Genomic DNA, 17,577 nt, shown 5'->3' with positions numbered 1-17,577 from the left:
GTTAATTCAAAACGAAAAAAAAAGGAAAATGGTACTATCATAAAAAAAAAACCACCTTACTCTTATTCTTGCATTTTTTTATTGAAGATATTTATGGCATTTTACATACTTGTTACTTTATCTTACAATATGATGAGTTTTAAAGTGAAATAAAAAGAGGGAAGAGGGATGGAGGGCGAATAATGAAATATGGAAAATGTTGAGGGCCGTAGTTGCAATATTAAGGCATTGAAAATACCTTTGACACGGGAGACGCGTACATAAGCACGTATTTTGGACAAAGATTGCACCCCAAAATCTAGCGTATGTAGGTGTGAGTATAAGGAACACGCGACCCTGCGAGTTGCGAGTAACAAATGAAATAAATAGTGTAATAAGTAGCATGTTACATTTTCTTGTACATAAGAATTTTTTAAAAATAAATAACAGATTTTTTGATATTTTTCGGAGGCAAGCAAGCAAATGAAGTGGGTCCCACAGAGGTAAAATTTTCTTCCTTGTGTTTTCTTATTCTTCTTCTTCTTCTTCTCTTCCTCACAGTTCTCTTGGTCATTTTTCTTCCCTTCAACAATTCTTCCATTCTTCATATCTCTCCTTTCTCTTGCTTACCCTCTTCTCTTTCCTCCTAAAAGATTGCGACTTTGCCTATGTGGCTCCGTTTCTTTGACTCCTTCACACCAAATTCTTTGCTTTTTTGTCAAAACAGTGCAACTTTGCGGGTTTAGGACCTCGGATTCATTCGGAGGTCACATCCTTCTATTTCTTCTTGGGTTTGCTTTGACGGTAAGATGTGCATTTCTTGCTTTTTATTTTATTTTATTTCTATTATTATTATTATTATTATTATTATTAAATTTCAAATTATGGCCTCTTATTTTAAGCCTTGTTGGGAGCTGAAAATGGCAGTTTTCTTGATGAATCTTGGTCTGATATGGAAGATTTGATTGTAGACACAAGATTGATTGAATGCTTTGTCTGATTTTCGTGGATCAGTCTTATGTGGGTTCCTTTTTGCTATTGAAGTTCTTTCTGTTTTGAGCTTTTATTCATTTATGCACTGTTTCAAAGCTGTGTCTAGTTGTTGGATGTGTTTTCCATTTTAAAGGTTCCAATTCAAGTTTTTGGGTTATGAATCCTGTATCATTCAAAATTCTGCGGTGCTTTTTTGTTTTTTTTTGTTGATGTGTTTTTGACATGAGAGAGAATGTGTATCTAAAATCATTTTTTTCCTTATGGTTTTGGTCAAATAAATCTGCGATTGCAGTCCTTGATTGAGTTTTATACTGTCTTGTGTTTTAATTTCCGTGGGGCTAATGAATATGTGTCTTCTTAGTTGTTTGTGCTTTGGTACTAATTCTTTTGATCTTGTATGGGTTGGCTTTTGATTGGAAATTAATATTGACAACATATCATCTTAATTGATGATTCTTTTGTGTACTGTTAGACTAGCAAGATTTTCTTTTTTCGTTCTCTCGATGGAAACCCGGCTATATTATCCTCAAGCTTTGTTTGATTCAACTTTTTGCAAAATTGTTCCGTATTTCCTGTGTTTATCACATCAATCCATACAAAAAGGCTGATTTCTTGCCTTAGGTGCACTTCTTAATGTTTTATCATTTTCATGTAGTCTATGAATTTCAACAAGTTTGTATTTTACCAAGAGGCCTTCTCTCTCTCTGAAAATGTCTTCCATAAAATGAAGTAATTACTAATTAGCATGGGCAATGATTTCTAATCTTCTATGAACTTTTTATACTCCATGAAACAGTTAGGTTCTGAAAACAATTGTTTGATTCTATGTTTATATAAGAATGAATAATTGTTTGATTGTTACTGCGAATTTTGGATGTTGTTTAGGTAGATGATGTTTTTTCCTCTTTTCATTCTTTACATGTGACGGTTTTAGTTTATGTATAAATTCTAATTTGAATATGTAGTGTTTGATAACTATTACTTTAGTCAGAAGGGAAAGTGAACTGAAATTGAATTTTATACATCTATATTTCTGTTTTTTACTTTTTTTGGAGGATTTCATTTATTCTAGTTGGTCTTTATAATGGAGTAGGAATATTATCATATTGACTTTATGCTAGTTTTTATGAATAAGTTGAATAAAGTGGAAAATAGAATTTCAAAACTCATTCAGTACTGATATACTTTTTGTTATATACTAGAATAAGTGACCAATATCAGGCCTCTTTATAATATAGTTTCTGGATCAGTGTTGGATCGGATGTGTAGTATGTGCCATTATTGTGGTGTGGGCTTGGCGGATTCAAATGTTGACAACAAGAAACAAGGAAATGAGAGTAGTCTAAAGTTGAATGGTAAAGTTTCCATTAGGCCTTGCAAATCTTGTGGAGAGAAGCTAGAGCGAGCAAATTTGAAATGGCATAGTACAAGTCCACATGTGACCCCACTTATCAGTCCAACAACACCTTTGCAAAGTACTGATAGCTGTGTCTCCACTTGCAGTAAATTACTATCCCTTAGTCTTTATTTTATAATGTTGACAATGTTAGTCTTATATTACAAGACAGTCTTTATATAACCCAGTCTTTCTTCGTTATCTGATATTTCAGGTGAGTTTTCAGTTGATGTGAATTCATCTGACAGGTACTTAGCTATGTGCAAACAGATGTATGAATATAATGCTTAAATAAGCTATGCTCAAGTACTTATTTTTTTTTCTTCTATTAGGAATAGTCAAGAAGAAAGTACAGTTGAAGGTGCTGTGGAAGATCTTCATTATCAGTTGAATGGTTCACAAACAGTGATGGAAAACAATTCCCAAGAAAGCAATAACAATGAGGGTTACACAGTGAGAGATGTGGAGATTGCACAAGAACATAACTTTAAAGAAGTAAAAGATGATTGTTCTGAACACCCTATTGCATCCTATGCTGAAGAAACGGAATATTCTCTTCCTGATGATTTGGATGTCCAAACTTGGGAACCTCCAGAGCCAGAAAACCCACAGGATGATATGGAAAATAGTTTGACTTGTAATGATGACGATGAAGACCAAGGCATAGGGATTGCAAACTGGGGTGAGCCAACCTCTATGAGTAGTTCTGAGGATGAATTAGGTGGGAGCTATAGGTTCAAAGAGGAAAAACAAAGAGCAATGGAGGAAGTAATGAATGGGAAATTCAAGGCACTTGTTGGTCAGCTTCTTAAGTCTGTGGGAGTTTCCTCTTGTGATGAAGGTGATAAGAGTTGGGTGGACATTGTTACATCTTTATCATGGGAAGCTGCTTCATTTTTGAAGCCTGATGCAATTGGAGGTAATGCAATGAATCCTGATGGATATGTTAAAGTGAAGTGCATTGCTGCTGGTTCCTGCAGCCAAAGGTAAAAATAATTTGTTCATTAAGAATTTGCTTTCTGGTTTTCTATTTATTGTTTTTATATACCAGAACTTAACCAGTTAGTACATGGTGGTGTTTTTACTTGAGAGTTTTGTCTCAAATGCATAATGGCTTTATGGTACTATGCTTATGATTTTGAGAAATCGTGTATTATGTGATTATCAAGGTGTTTTTTCCCCCTTAGCTATTTAAGAACTTTTTTTTTTAATTTAATTTTTTCCCCTTTTGAACCACAAAGAGTTCAATTATTGTTGATCTTTTCAGCTTGGCATTTCCTTTAGCCATATGTTTTACCTGCTTTACTTTGATATTCTTTTCCTACTATTGTGAACTCATTGGGAGTCTTTCCTGTCTCATAAACATTTAAGTAAAAATTGAGCATATACAATTAGCATGCAATTTTATGAGTCATAAATAGCAAATTTTAAAGAAAATATTTTCTGTTGCAGTCAACTAATCAGAGGTTTAGTCTTCAAAAAACATGCTGCTCACAAGCATATGCCAACTAAGTATAAAAATCCAAGATTATTATTGATTAGTGGTGTGCTTGGCCATTCTATTAATGGGCTGTCGTCATTTGACTCCATGGACCAGGTAACTTAATTAGATAGATTGGATTCTGTCCTTATCAGCATTCCATTCAGTAGCTGATTATTTCTTTGCTTACAGGAGAAAGATGATCTGAAATCTAAAATGGATCGTATAGAAATGTGCCATCCAAATGTTATATTGGTGGAGAAGACTGTTTCTCGTGATATACAAGAGTCAATTTTGGCAAAGGGAATGACACTTGTGCTTGATATGAAGCTTCATCGTCTAGAAAGAGTTGCACGCTGTACTGGTTCACCAATTTTATCATGTGATAATTTGAACGGTCAAAAACTAAGACACTGTGACTTTATTTATTTTGAGAAGTTTGTGGAGGAACATGATGGCGTTGGTGAAGGAGGAAAGAAGCCAATCAAAACATTGATGTTCATTGAGGGCTGCCCTACACGTTTGGGCTGCACGGTATGCCATCACTAGTAGTTAGGAATCTCTGTTTTCTTATTTATTCTAATTCTTAAGCTTCCAAACTATTTTAACGTATTCTTCATCTTTTGTGACACTGCAAATTTGTATGCGTTTATTGGCATACATTCATTTGAAAGCACATTAGCTTGTATAGTTGAACATTCTGTCTCTTCAGCATGCTATGATTATGAAGCATCAATGTAGATGTAGATACCATACTACAATTACAGGACCACAGGTGTATATGGAATTTATTAAATCAACACATTTAGATGCTGGTTTTCACTTTGAAAGTAAATGTTAGAAATATAAAATAAAAGCATTAATGTATTTTCTCCTAACAGCTCATGTGGGGCATCTTAACACATTCTTCATGCCCAGGACTAGACATCTAGAATGTCAAATTTACAGGATTGGACATCAAAGGGTGTCCCAATATTAAGACCAGATAGGCTTAATATAAAATCATCTTGTGTCTTTAACTAATAACTTGAGCTTTTGGGATAGTTGGTTTGTGACAACAAATAAACTGCATTATTGCATATCATATGATTGTTGTATACTATGTATCATGTTTGTTAAACATTAAAAACTACCCATATCTCATTTTTCAATGAATAGATGCTTCCATATATCAGTATAATGCCTGAGGAGTATTATTGTCTCTGACTTTGTTGTACAGGAAATTTCAAACAATTTTTGATTCGTTATTATCAGCATAGTAGTCAGTTAAAATCGGGTTATAATCCTTTATTTCCAAGCTTCTCCTACAAGATATTTAAGGCTTGACTTGGTTACACATTTAAGATGTAGAAATTTAATTCAACAGTGAAGCTATTTCTTCTAGCTTCTGCATCTTTATCTGAATTGATGTGAAAATATTATTTACATCAGCAGTTGCAAATGACGTTTCAAACATGCTATTATCCTCTACTCTCTCTACCTTTGTGCTTCTGTTGGTGTATAATGTCAAATATTATTGATTTTTGCTACCATCCTCTGCCATGACATGAATGTGAAGTTATAGTTTATAGCCTTTCTTCTTGAAAATGGTTTTTATCTGGAGTTTTGGATGTTATTAACTTCAGCTTTACCTGTAATTACAGATTTTACTGAAAGGAACAACCAGTGATGAACTTAAGAGGATTAAGTGTGTCATGCGGTGTGCTGTTGTCATGGCATATCACTTAATTCTTGAAACCTCCTTTCTTGTTGATCAGAAAGCAATGTTCTCTACCATTCCTGCAGTTAGTTTGGTCACCTTGTCTGCTAATAAAAATTCCTGTGATTCAGCATCCATTAATTCAAGCATTCCATCACTTAAGTATTCTCCTGAAAATGGAATAGTTAGTACTGATATTCCCATATGCGATGGACTTCATGAAAAAAGCATCAATGATTTAAACTTAGAATCTGAGGAGTTTTGCTCATTTCCTTGCGAACCATATAATTCAGTTCCTGGGTTCTCAGCTATTTCATCTCTTAAGAAAGTTATGGGGGACAGTTTTCCCATTGCATCTTCTGCTCCTCTTCAATCTTTATCAGCATACTTTGGCTTCAATGAAAGCAAACCTGATGATCAGGTTAACCAGTCAATTTCTAATTTTAACTCTCCAGAGGCTGATGAAAATACCATGATCGAAGCAGAAAACAATTCTAATGAAGTGAAGTTACTTAATGGTGGACAATCCCTGTCTTCACCTGTCTACTTAGATTCCAGTGGGAGTATAAGTAAAGATGATGATAGTGGTAGAAAAGAACTCCAAAGTAAGGATGACATCAATGCAGTGTTGGATTCTCAGAGTATTTTGGTCTTGATGTCTACACGGAATGCCTTAAGAGGGACTGTATGCCAGCAAAGTCATTTTTCTCATATTATGTTCTACAAGAATTTTGATATTCCACTTGGAAAGTTTTTGGAGGATAACTTACTCAATCAGGTTTTCATTGCTTTTTTATTTTTTTTCTCCTCATTTGCTTTATTTAGTTGACAAATGGTAATCATACGATAAAGAGCATGATTCTAAATAAGTTCATTTGAAAAATGTATGGTCGCAGTTAGCAAGTATGTGGAAGTTTTCAAATTCAATATCATTTTTTTTTGTGTATTTTCTCTGCAAAATGAGGTTGGACTAGGTTTATGTTCTAACTGATTATTGTTGTTTTATATACAGACAAGACTTTGTGATGCCTGTCAAGAATTGCCAGATGCTCACTTTTATTATTATGCTCATCGCAATAAACAGCTTACCATACAAGTTAAACACTTGCCCGAGGAAAAAATTTTGCCTGGGGAGGCAGAAGGCAAAATTTGGATGTGGAGCCGCTGTCGTAAATGCAAGTCTGGTTCTACAAAGAGAGTGTTGATATCTACTACTGCCCGTAGTCTATCTTTTGGAAAATTTTTGGAGCTAAGCCTTTCTCACTATTCTTCTAGCAGAAAGTTGAGTTGTGGCCATTCTCTTGACAGAGATTTTCTCTACTTCTTTGGGTAAAATGATCTACATATTCCTTTTTAGAGTATAATATACTTTGTACTTATTTATGTTTATGTTCAATATTTGATTTAGAGAAGCAGAAGTATTGTTTATTAGCATGTCTACCTTGGCTTCTAAATTCTATTGATTATGATTTTAGGTTTTTGCATAATATTTACTTGATTTCCTTTCACACTGTTACAAATTTGAAGTGCTACCCATGTACTTTACTGAACTCCGTGACTTGTGGCTTAATAACTTAAGAAGGGTTGCCAGAATGTTTACCTTGCATGTTATCTATTGTTGAAGCTGGGTTTTATGGTGTCTTTCCTTATGCAGATTAGGACACATGGTTGCTATGTTCAGATATTCTTCTGTCAACACATATACTGTATCTATGCCTCCACGAAAGCTGGAATTCAGTGGTGCAATGAGACAAGAGTGGCTTTTGAAAGAGACCGAGAATGTATACTCCTTATTAGGCTATTTTTGTATCCATATTTCTTTCTTTTGTACTTACTGAAATATTATATACACAAGTTGGGCCTAGTTATGTTCTTAATCCTCATACATTCCCTGCATTAAAATTTCTTTTTTCCCCCTCTGTTTTAAGGTGTATATGAAGGGCATATCATTATTCACAGAAGTTGCAAACTGTTTGAAGACAATACAATTTGATGTTAAAGGAATTAGAGATTTCTCTGAGGTTGAGAAGATGTTAAAGCAAGAGCAAGAAGAGTTTGAGGTTAGATTTCTGTTTGAAATGATTTAGACATTACTTTTGAGATGCAATCAACTTAAGTCCTAATCTGAATGTGCTTCTAAAAGTTGCGAGCCCTAAATCTCTTTTTTCTAGCTATAACCTTAAATTTGGATTCATATTTGTTTAATATGACATGCCGTAACTTACTGAAGACTATTCTGTTTTATACATTAACAATATTGAAAATAACTAAGATAGTAATACATGTAATGACAGTGACAAAGTCTGTGATAGAAGTAGTACAATAAAAGTGTTAGGATTGATATTGCTACTACTAAAGTTCTAACCAGAAGTTTTTTTGCCAACGCAAGATTTAATTTAGTGTAACACATAATGTAGAAAGATTTAATTTGTTGCTAGTGATACATTAATTTTTGATTTTCATTTCTTTTGATTCTAGTTTTTCCCCTTAATGTAAGCTTGGCATATTGTGATTAGTATGAATACGTATTTCCTCTTTCTTTGACTTCTTGTGTGATGATAATAGGCAAACATCAAGACTGCCGTTGCTAAAATGGGGAATCCAGACCAGGCTGCCTTCAAACTTCTCAGTTTAAACAGATTGATGTGGGATCTTTTGATTGCATCCTATGTGTGGATTCAACGCTTGTATCCACTACACTCACCTAATGGTTTAAGGCTTGAATCTAATGTCTCTGAGAAAGATATGCAAGATGGGGATGGGGATGTAAAAATTATATTTGATACATCTGCGGAAGTAAATGAACTACCGGTAAAGGAAATTCCTATTAATGGACCTCTTCTGGAGTGCAACGAACAGCAGGATGATCCATCTAACATACAGAATGTGAAGATACCAATTGTTGATGATTTCAGATCCAAGAGATCTTCTGACCAAAATTTGAAATTGAGTCTGGATGTTTCCCCTCAGTTCCCTTCAGCGGATGGTGTACCAAATCATCTTGAAGTACAGGAGAATTCTGCAGTTTCTTCAGATATTCAAGCTAATCATCCAGTTGCTGATTTAAAGGTATTAAACAAAAGTTCTTCCATGAATTCACCAGTTTCCAACTTTCTGGATTCAAATGATTGGTTCTGGAAGCCATTTGCTGACATTCGGCAGATAAGCATAAGGGAATTCCAGAAAAGATTATTGCCAAAATTTGAATTTGTAAGCAGCTCTATTGCTGAATATATACCCACAGCCAATCAATTAATCACTGAGGAAGGTACAAGGTTGCATATCCCTCTCAAGACCGATAATCATGTTGTGTCTGACTTCGAGGGCGAACCCTCAAGCATAATTGCCTGTGCACTGGCCTTGTTGAAAGATGCATATGAGGTGCCTGAAGTTGATGATGAAGATGATAGACATGAAAGTGGAATAAATTCAAACTCAACAGAAAGTTTGCATGGCTTGACCCACGGCACTACCTTAACTTCACTCTCATTTTCAAGGGGTTCTTCAGATTCAGATTCTGTGCATTCTACAGGAAGCACTTCTTCAGAAGAGTCACGTGCCTCTCGTGCTACAGAAAACCATAGCATAGAGATTGCTATGGGTTATGCCAAATCACTTGGAAGGGAAAAATATTCAGTGATATGTCACTATTTTAAGCAGTTCCGTGAACTTAGGAATTGGTGTTGCCCATCTGAGCTTGATTTTATTGCTTCTTTAAGCCGCTGTAGGAATTGGGATGCCAAAGGTGGAAAAAGCAAGTCCTTTTTTGCAAAAACGCTTGATGACAGATTCATCATAAAGGAAATCAAGAAGACAGAACTTGAATCATTTTTGGGGTTTTCTTCTCTGTATTTCAAACACATGAGAGAGTCATTTGAGTCTGGAAGCCAAACTTGTCTTGCAAAAGTCTTGGGGATATACCAGGTTGGTGAGCTGTTTAGTACATATCTTTTTCTTCTCCATTTGCCAACTTTTCTCCTGTTTAGCTGTTTAGTACATATCTTGTGCAAAACTCATGCATCTTTAGCTGTTATTTATTTATTTAGATTTTAGTCCCTATTTTTTCTTTTTTCATTTTTAGTTCCTAAGTTTGACAGTACTTTAGTCTGTAAATAGGGAATGGAAGCACATGATTTTTATAATTTTTGGGACTAAAAATGAAAATAAATAAATAAATAGGGAGACTAAAGTAAAGGTGTTATATTATCATGAACTGGAAATATATTTAAGTCGTCGTTGTACTTGCTTCATGGGATTTTAAGCATTTCAATCTCAATGCAGGTTACTAAAAGACATGTCAAAAGTGGAAAAGAGGTTAAATATGACCTCATGGTGATGGAAAATCTTACCTACAATCGGAATATTACTCGCCAGTATGATCTTAAAGGTGCTCTTTATGCCCGGTATAACTCTGCCGCTGATGGTGATGGAGATGTTCTTTTGGATCAGAACTTTGTGAATGACATGAACTCTTCCCCACTATTTGTCAGTCATAAAGCAAAGCAGGTTCTTCAACGGGCTGTTTGGAATGACACATCTTTCCTGAATGTAAGTCTGCATTACAAGCATTCTGCCTAAAAGCCTAACTTTTCTCACTGAAATGTAGTATTTCTATAAACCAATTTCCGTGTTAATACAAGCGGCATACTTAGTAGGATGAAATAGAAATAGAAGGAATGATATAAAAGAAAGGGACTGAAAATAAAATTGGCAATTTATTTGAACATTATCTATATTTCAAATAAGAGGAATTCTCATAGCTTTCCCTCATTCCTCCCAATTTTTCCCTACTAAATACACATGGTATTTGTTCCTAAATTCTCAATAAACAGCATATATTATGCATCTTTTTTTTGTTGCCTTTATGTTCATATTTTTCTTGTTAGTTTTTTGGACTTCTTTTCGTGCATATCTTACATTGTTCATTTCGTTGTTTGCTCAATATGCAGTCAATCAATGTGATGGATTACTCCTTGCTTGTTGGAGTAGATTCTCAGAAGCGCGAGCTAGTCTGCGGGATCATTGATTATCTAAGGCAGTATACTTGGGACAAACATCTTGAGACATGGATGAAGTCTTCACTTGTTGTGCCAAAAAATGTGTTGCCAACTGTAATCTCTCCTAAAGAATACAAAAAGAGGTTTAGAAAGTTTATGTCTACATATTTTTTGAGTGTTCCAGATCACTGGTGTTCTCAGAAATCCTCCAATCCTTGCAAACTTTGTTGCTCAGGTGAAGATGACCCTTCCCAGCAAAAGCCCTAGCACAACAGTGCCAAGTGGTTTCTGTGTCCAAATATTTTGATTTTATTTCTCAAAAAAGAAAGAAGAAAATTTATGCATGTAGTTAGCACTGTATATAGACAGCCATATTGATTATAAACCTAGCCCTGCTATTCTGCAATTTTTTAGAGAATTTCTAGGGATGCTGTCATTTACAGGTCCATCCTCTCCGAGTATGAGATGAGTAAATTTTTGTAAAGCCTAAGGTAAATGTAAAGGTTTATTTAATCAATGAAAAGTACAGTTGCTAGCTTCGCTATATACCCCTCCCCTATTTCTCTCTCTCTTCTTTTGGCCCTTTGTGGACTCGAGTAAAGCACACGCTTTAAATTGTTTTTTTTAACAGCCTGTTATTACTATTTCTTTAAACAGTAGTGTTACTATCACATGGTATAAAAAGTGCAAGTTAGAATTTGATAAGAAATATGTTATAAATTAGATTAGATTAAAGTGATAGGAAATACTAAAAAGGAACTAATAATAAGAGTATGGCAATCATAAGGTTGGATGGAGAAATATGCTATATTATAAAAAAAAAGTTATAAAATCCTTTTGACTTAGTAACATTTTTCTTTTCAAAAATGATTTATATAGATTTAAACCCTTCTCAGTTGGGAGTAGCTCCAGTTATGGGGTTGGGCAAGAAGGGCTAAATCAGAAAAAGGGGGCATATATCACAGATTCATAAGCAATGATTCATCTCTTTTAATTATGTTTTTTCGTCAAAGTTTCATCACTAGTTAATGGGTTCATGGAGTGACTTTGGGTGGCCTGTGATATATGGTCAAATCCAACTTGAGGAAATTAATTAGATTAAATGAGCTTCGCAGTAAGAAGTAAAAACAATGGATTCAACTGTTTTAGAGTAATCAATCTTTGAGAGGAATTAGTTTTTAATTATTGACGCGCAATTTTATTTTATTTTTATTAGTAGGAGAAATTACAACGACAGTGAAGGACATCTATTTGAATTTCTCACTACTAAGTTAACTCAAATGATTCAAACTGTTTTAGAGTAGGATGATTAATTACTATTTTTATTTTCGTTTTCTTAAGTTGAACTTTAGAAGAATTTTAAATGCAAAAGTAATGATTGGTATGTACCGACCTAACTTAAAGCCGAGCTTAACCAAGATTATGATCTAATTTGACCAAGATGATAACTCGGTCAAATTAGAGTGAATACATGAAATGTCAAGGTGATGTGGAGAATAAACATGTTGGACTGGACGTATGACATTGGTAGTACATCTTGGCATATTGACGACATCAGATACATAACTTATAATAATAACGATCAACTTAACTGTTAGTAACCCTCAAAAAATAACCGTATAACAGTTACATCGGAAACAACCACATGGAACAGGTACTGATATAACGAAGACATGAAACATATCTGACAATTAACTTGATCGTCGGAGTCTTTTTTACAAGTACATCCGAGACGCTTGAAGAATGACGACCAATTTTAAAGACCAACCTCGAAAACCAATCTTTCATGATTTCTTGTGAGACTAAGATGAGAAGATGATCAATTTGACTTGAAGGGACGACCTGATTCTGGTAAGAACAGTAATAAATGCGAAAGTCATGGGGATGATTTTTTTTCAAAGATATTTTATTTACACATACTTCAAAATGATATATCAATTTAACGGAAAAAAAATTCTTTATTCATTATTGTGATCCTAGTATGAAATCTTATGTGAAAAATCCTTAAACCTTTTTCTGAAGTGTTTTGTTTTAATTTTAAATTAAATGCTTTTTAAGTAGACATTGTTTTCTGGTCAGATTTTTGCCACTAAAGCCGCTTTGGTAATTGTATATTTTTAGGCTAGGCAATACAATGGGTTAGGCTAATTAATTTCACGTGTTTTTTGTTTTTTATTTTTTAATGTTGAATTTCCATATTAACTGTATCGTCAAAGTTAATTTAGTAATTTGTTCAAAATATTATATTTCAATCAAGTTTATTTTCAGGATCTTTTAAATCCAAAGCACGTTATCATTTCCATACGACAACGTTATTACGTCGAAAGTGCCAAATTATTTGCTGTCCCGTGGTAACTAAAAAAAGCTATTAATTTAATAATTAAAAAATTAATTAAATACAGTGATAATATCAAATAATTTTATAAATGTCATCTAATCACTTATCTCCATATAATATTAATTTGTTGACTTTTATAACAATTATTTTAAATGTTATATAAAAATAATTTTTTATTAAATATCACCGTAAGTATTTTTATACCAACAGTAACAGTGTACGGAAATTAGACTCGTAATTAAAATTATTATTTTAAATATTTAAACAAAATGTTAAGGGAAGTGCTCTTCACACTATTTATCTATAGTGGCACACAGTTGTACAAATAGGCATTATCCCAGTTCAAATGTTTCTCCAAACTACATTTTACATGCAGTTAGTTATAGTCACAGTCATGCAGACATGCACAGGCATAAACATTGCCCAAGTTGAAAGCAAATTCCTGCCGAAAGCTATTGCTGTAGAAGGAAAGGTGTATTCCTACAAATATTTTCATTCCAAAGAACCTCGAAAAAAAAAAAAAAAAAAGGGTCTAGAGTGACACAGAATAGATTGTTTCCTTTACTTAAATGTTGAACATATCCTCATTACACATGCACTTTAGGTCTGTCGCAAACTTCATCTCCTTTTCCACATATATATCCTGAACCTCATCTTTCGGAATTCCATTTCTGATAGCTGCTTTGTGGATATAAACAACTCAACTAGCCAAGACATGGCTATTCACTATGATACTGAGAGAGGATGATTATGGCATGGATGAATCTTATTACTTCCATGTTATCAATGCAATACAGAGTGGCATTGCTAGGCTCAATGTTCTCTTACCCACAGTCACCACCCTTGCCTTCAGCATTTTTGCACCTATACTAACAAATGGCGCCTGCAGCACGCTGAATCGCTGGTTAATGATTATCTTTCTAGTTATGTTGGGAGTGTCTTGTGCCTTCTTCACGTTCACAGACAGCTTCACAACAGCCACTGGAAGATTGTACTATGTCCTCATTATTTAGTTAAAGTCTATTCAGGAATCCATATTTATTATTACAAGGAAACGTCAAAACTACATTATTTATGGTATATTAGTGATAATTCAAGTTCAAGCTACGAACATGCTGCATAAAGTTTTCATAATACTTTGATTCTTAAGTTGTTTCATAAAAAAAAGCTAGGCACACAATTGAGTCCACTGATAGTTGAATAAATTGCATCCAACCCTTCAGTTGCAGAGAGAACTTGTAAAAGAGAAATTGGCAACTTGAATAGTAAACAATAATCATTATCGATTCACATTTCACTGAAAATTTTATCAGACTACAATACAAAGGGAACCATGGAAAAATATCAATTCAGGTGCAACAAGAATGAAGTGAAATGAAATACCAAGTAACGTTAACCACGGTCAGTGGCAACTAACTTCTCCTACACCATTCACACAGGTGACCACTATCTAAAGATTTAATTTAATACCCCCTCTCCTTCCAAAAAAAAAAAAGACAATCACCTTTTTTTTTCTCTCAAATGCTACAAAAAATCGAACCAAACAATAACCCATATATCTGCTCCTTTAAAAGATTAAAAACAGAAAGAAGTCCTTAAATTCAAGTACAGTGACAACGGCGTGGAACTGAAACACCAGGAGGCTTTCTTCTCTCTCGAATTATGGCTTCTTTTATCATTGGCAGCTTTTGATGAACTTTCTTCCATATATGATTCACTGCACCATCCACAGGTATTGGTCCAATACCACCTGGTTGATCATTATCATAGACAAAAATGGGCTGTACCCGAGCCATATTTTGGCGGAACCTGTCCTTCTGCTCTTTTGAAAATCTTTTAAGATGATTGACTAGCCAGCTTGGTTTCAGTGCATCACTAACTGCTACAAAAACAGAAAATTCTGAATAATCCACCATACCTTCAAATGGTAGCTCAATGTTGTCACTGACAATGACAGGTACACAAAGACTTTGTATTGCATCAAAAAGTCGGCATGAAGTGGGTGTATCCCCAGCTGGATGCAAGCAAAACTCTGATGCTCTCATCCCTTTTATTGATTGCTCCCGCCCAGTTGCATTAGGGAAACCTTCCTCCATTATAACACCAGGCTCGTTAATCAATAGATCCCATAACTTCTCTCTAATTAGACCACCCTGTAAAATGAAATATTTGCCAATGAGATAAGCATGGAACAGATATAGTGTTAGCTTTACACAATTAGAAAGACCAGCATAAGCATATGTCTGTCGGATGACTATACAAAGGAATTATCAGTGTCTATTTACAATAAAATATATAGTGGATCTACACTTAACAAGTCAGAAGAATATAAAGGCTCTGGGAACTGCAGTCATCTGGGTACAACTTGCCACAATATGAAAGATCTACATAACATGAAATACACTAACCCGGTGCCTATGTTTAGCTCCTTTGAAATACAGAAGGTTGTCCCGCTCCTTGTTTTCAGACAAGTCCAACCTGGGTAGCAAATGAGTGTATGGCACAATGACATCTTTGATCACAGAAACCTGCAAGTGCGGAACCACACCACTTTGGGTACAGTTAGAAGCCTTGGAGTCAAGCCTATACCAGCCGCCAAAATCCACGACAAGCAAAACAGCAGGGGCAATTTCGTCTTTGACATGCCACATGGCGACGGGGTCTGCCAAACAAGGCTTCAGTTTTAATACCCTGACAAATTCAAAGACCTAAAACAAATCACAACGCGGAAAGCGAAACGGCGTTTGGCAGAAAAGGGATTGGAAAACGCACCGGTTAGGACGAAGACGTGGTCGCGTCCGCCGGAGCGGTTCCAGGCGTGGGTGGCTTTGAGGGCTTGGATGACTTGTCGCTGTCTCCGGTAATCCTCGTTGCCGAGCTTCTTCCGGAAGGCGGCTCGGTTGGCGCCGAGCTGCATCTCGGCGCTGAGGGTGGCGAAGAAGGGGACGAAAACGACGTCGGCTTGGGAGGGATCGAGGACGCGTTTGGCGAAGGAGGTGGCGCGGTGCTGCGGAGGGGTCATGAGGTCGGAGGTGATCCAGTACTCGGCGCTGTACTGCTTGATGAGAGGGTTGTCGGGGTAGGGGGGGAAGGCGGCGGTGCGGTGGGGGGAGAGGTGATCGTGATCGTGATCGTGATCGTGATCGTGATCGGAGGGGAGGCGGGAGTCGGAGAAGGAGGACCAGTAGCGTTGGAGGAGGGCGTAGTTGAGGGATCGGGGGAGGTCGGCGACGTAGACGTTGATGGCGGAGGCGGAGGCGGAGGCGGAGAGGGATGGAGGGTGGAGGATGGTGGGTGTGGGGAAGGAGGAGAAGAGGTAGAGGGCGAGGGAGAGAATGGAGAGAATGGTGAATGATAGGAAGAGCCTTGGAAGGGAGGAGAAGGTGGCGTTCTTGGCCATCGCAGGCATTGCTTTCTTTCTTCTTTACTCTTCTCGCTCATGTGATGCCAACTCAAGGAGAAGGACTAAATTAAACAAATTCATTTTCATAAATAAACACTACCTTTTTCTTTTTCCTGCATTATGGAATTACATGCTTCAATTCTCTTGTGTGCTCTATCAATTATACAACTGCATTTCACCATACTTAACAAGTTTAGTTAATTTATCTTGTCATATTTTTAAAATATAAAAATAGTTACGTTAAATTTTTTTATGTTTTTTAAATTTTTATTTTATTGATTTTTATTTAATTAATGTATTTTGTAATACTGTTCATTTTAGTATTGTTATTGATTTTATAAGATATATGTTGTTGTATTAATTTGTTATTTTTATATTGACAAGTTATGAAATTAAGAGATTTCTTATAAGTTTTTAATTATTTAAAGGATTGTTTTTGAATAAAAGTTGAGTTTGACTTTAGGGGGTGAGTATATACTTTTTTTTAAGAATTGAATTTTATAAGTTGATTATTAAAAATCCTAGAGTGATAAATTAGAGAGAGAAATTTTAGAATTTTAAACTTTTTTTTTTCTAACCCCAAAAGTATTAGGAGCTAATAGTCTAGTAGCTTGTCGATGATTCAAAATTAATGCAATCAAGAATTTGAGTTTGGTGTAGAGCTTTAGAATTGCTCAAACCTTATCCCTTCTCTTTTTCTTTCTTTCTTGGTTTCCTTGATATTGTAGAAGATCCTCTAATTAAAATACGTGACAATACCTGTAGTTAATTTTATGCATATGTAGTTGATTGTTGTGCCTATTTGGTTAAGTTGTTGAGTTGTATGATGCATATGTCATGTGACGTGTTGCTCTAGTTGATTAGTGTGTTGTGCTATTACATGATAGGTTGATAGTGTTGTATATGGAGGAGTTGATATAGTTTATGATGTGTGGATAAGGTTGTCCAGTTATTTATATTAGTAGGGTTGAAACTCCTACTTTTATACTATTTATTTTGTCTATTTTTGAATACTATTTACCTTTGTATGTTTTCCATGTGATTGAACTACGGTGGTCATACTTAATATGATAGTAGAACAAGGATAGGTTGAAGCTTGTTTTGAGGCCATATTGATGCTGGTAATATCAATCTTGAGTTACTTTAGAGTAGTTAATTGTTGTAGTGTTGTTTGACTGACAATTATAATTTCTTTTTATACTTTAGTACATGATTACCATGTATATGTTTATACTTGTTTTATGATTCAGTAATTGATAAACTTTTAGTTATACATATATACTTTTAGTTGT

At 35.0% G+C, this 17,577-nt stretch overlaps 2 protein-coding genes across 9 annotated transcripts; one reads left to right on the top strand and one right to left on the bottom strand.

Annotated features, from left to right (window-relative positions):
• Window positions 1-518: 518 nt before the first annotated feature.
• On the top strand, window positions 519-11,088 carry FAB1D (FORMS APLOID AND BINUCLEATE CELLS 1A). Of its 8 annotated transcripts, none has more exons than XM_020376093.3 (13): window positions 519-783; window positions 2,223-2,474; window positions 2,583-2,616; window positions 2,701-3,354; window positions 3,821-3,965; window positions 4,041-4,382; window positions 5,492-6,325; window positions 6,560-6,876; window positions 7,202-7,328; window positions 7,476-7,607; window positions 8,113-9,471; window positions 9,829-10,095; window positions 10,497-11,088. In XM_020376093.3, exons 2-13 carry the CDS (start codon window positions 2,234-2,236, stop codon window positions 10,809-10,811), a joined length of 4,767 nt encoding a protein of 1,588 aa, XP_020231682.1. In that variant the 5' UTR covers window positions 519-783; window positions 2,223-2,233; the 3' UTR covers window positions 10,812-11,088. The 8 variants fall into 8 exon arrangements, with proteins under 8 accessions (XP_020231682.1, XP_020231683.1, XP_020231685.1 ...); XM_020376094.3 differs by having other exon boundaries at window positions 2,211-2,474; XM_020376096.3 differs by having other exon boundaries at window positions 2,175-2,447.
• Window positions 11,089-14,145: 3,057 nt separating this feature from the next.
• LOC109812169 (Exostosin family protein) lies at window positions 14,146-16,428 on the bottom strand. The gene is made up of 3 exons (XM_020376066.3): window positions 15,655-16,428; window positions 15,291-15,544; window positions 14,146-15,035 (listed from the first exon to the last, which is right to left on the bottom strand). The coding sequence occupies exons 1-3, from the start codon at window positions 16,289-16,291 to the stop codon at window positions 14,484-14,486; spliced, it is 1,443 nt and encodes a 480-aa protein (XP_020231655.1). The 5' UTR covers window positions 16,292-16,428; the 3' UTR covers window positions 14,146-14,483.
• Between the last annotated feature and the right edge of the window lie 1,149 nt (window positions 16,429-17,577).

This window comes from Cajanus cajan, chromosome 7 (genome assembly GCF_000230855.2).
Source record: "Cajanus cajan strain Asha chromosome 7, NIPB_CcT2T_4, whole genome shotgun sequence".
NCBI classification, from domain to species: Eukaryota; Viridiplantae; Streptophyta; class Magnoliopsida; order Fabales; family Fabaceae; genus Cajanus; species Cajanus cajan.
The sequence above is the reverse complement of the archived record's forward strand: the minus strand, read 5'-3'. Positions and strand labels throughout refer to the sequence as shown.

Bases quoted from the DNA above. Each gene is read 5' to 3' on its own strand.
- FAB1D (XM_020376093.3), top strand. From the start codon at position 2,234: ATGTGTAGTATGTGCCATTATTGTGGTGTGGGCTTGGCGGATTCAAAT. The intron at 2,617-2,700 runs GTACTTAGCTAT...TTCTTCTATTAG, and splicing joins GATGTGAATTCATCTGACAG to GAATAGTCAAGAAGAAAGTA. The intron at 4,383-5,491 runs GTATGCCATCAC...CTGTAATTACAG, and splicing joins CTACACGTTTGGGCTGCACG to ATTTTACTGAAAGGAACAAC.
- LOC109812169 (XM_020376066.3), bottom strand. From the start codon at position 16,291: ATGCCTGCGATGGCCAAGAACGCCACCTTCTCCTCCCTTCCAAGGCTC. The intron at 15,545-15,654 runs GTGCGTTTTCCA...CTTGTTTGGCAG, and splicing joins CCACGTCTTCGTCCTAACCG to ACCCCGTCGCCATGTGGCAT. The intron at 15,036-15,290 runs GTTAGTGTATTT...TTCATTTTACAG, and splicing joins GAGCTAAACATAGGCACCGG to GGTGGTCTAATTAGAGAGAA.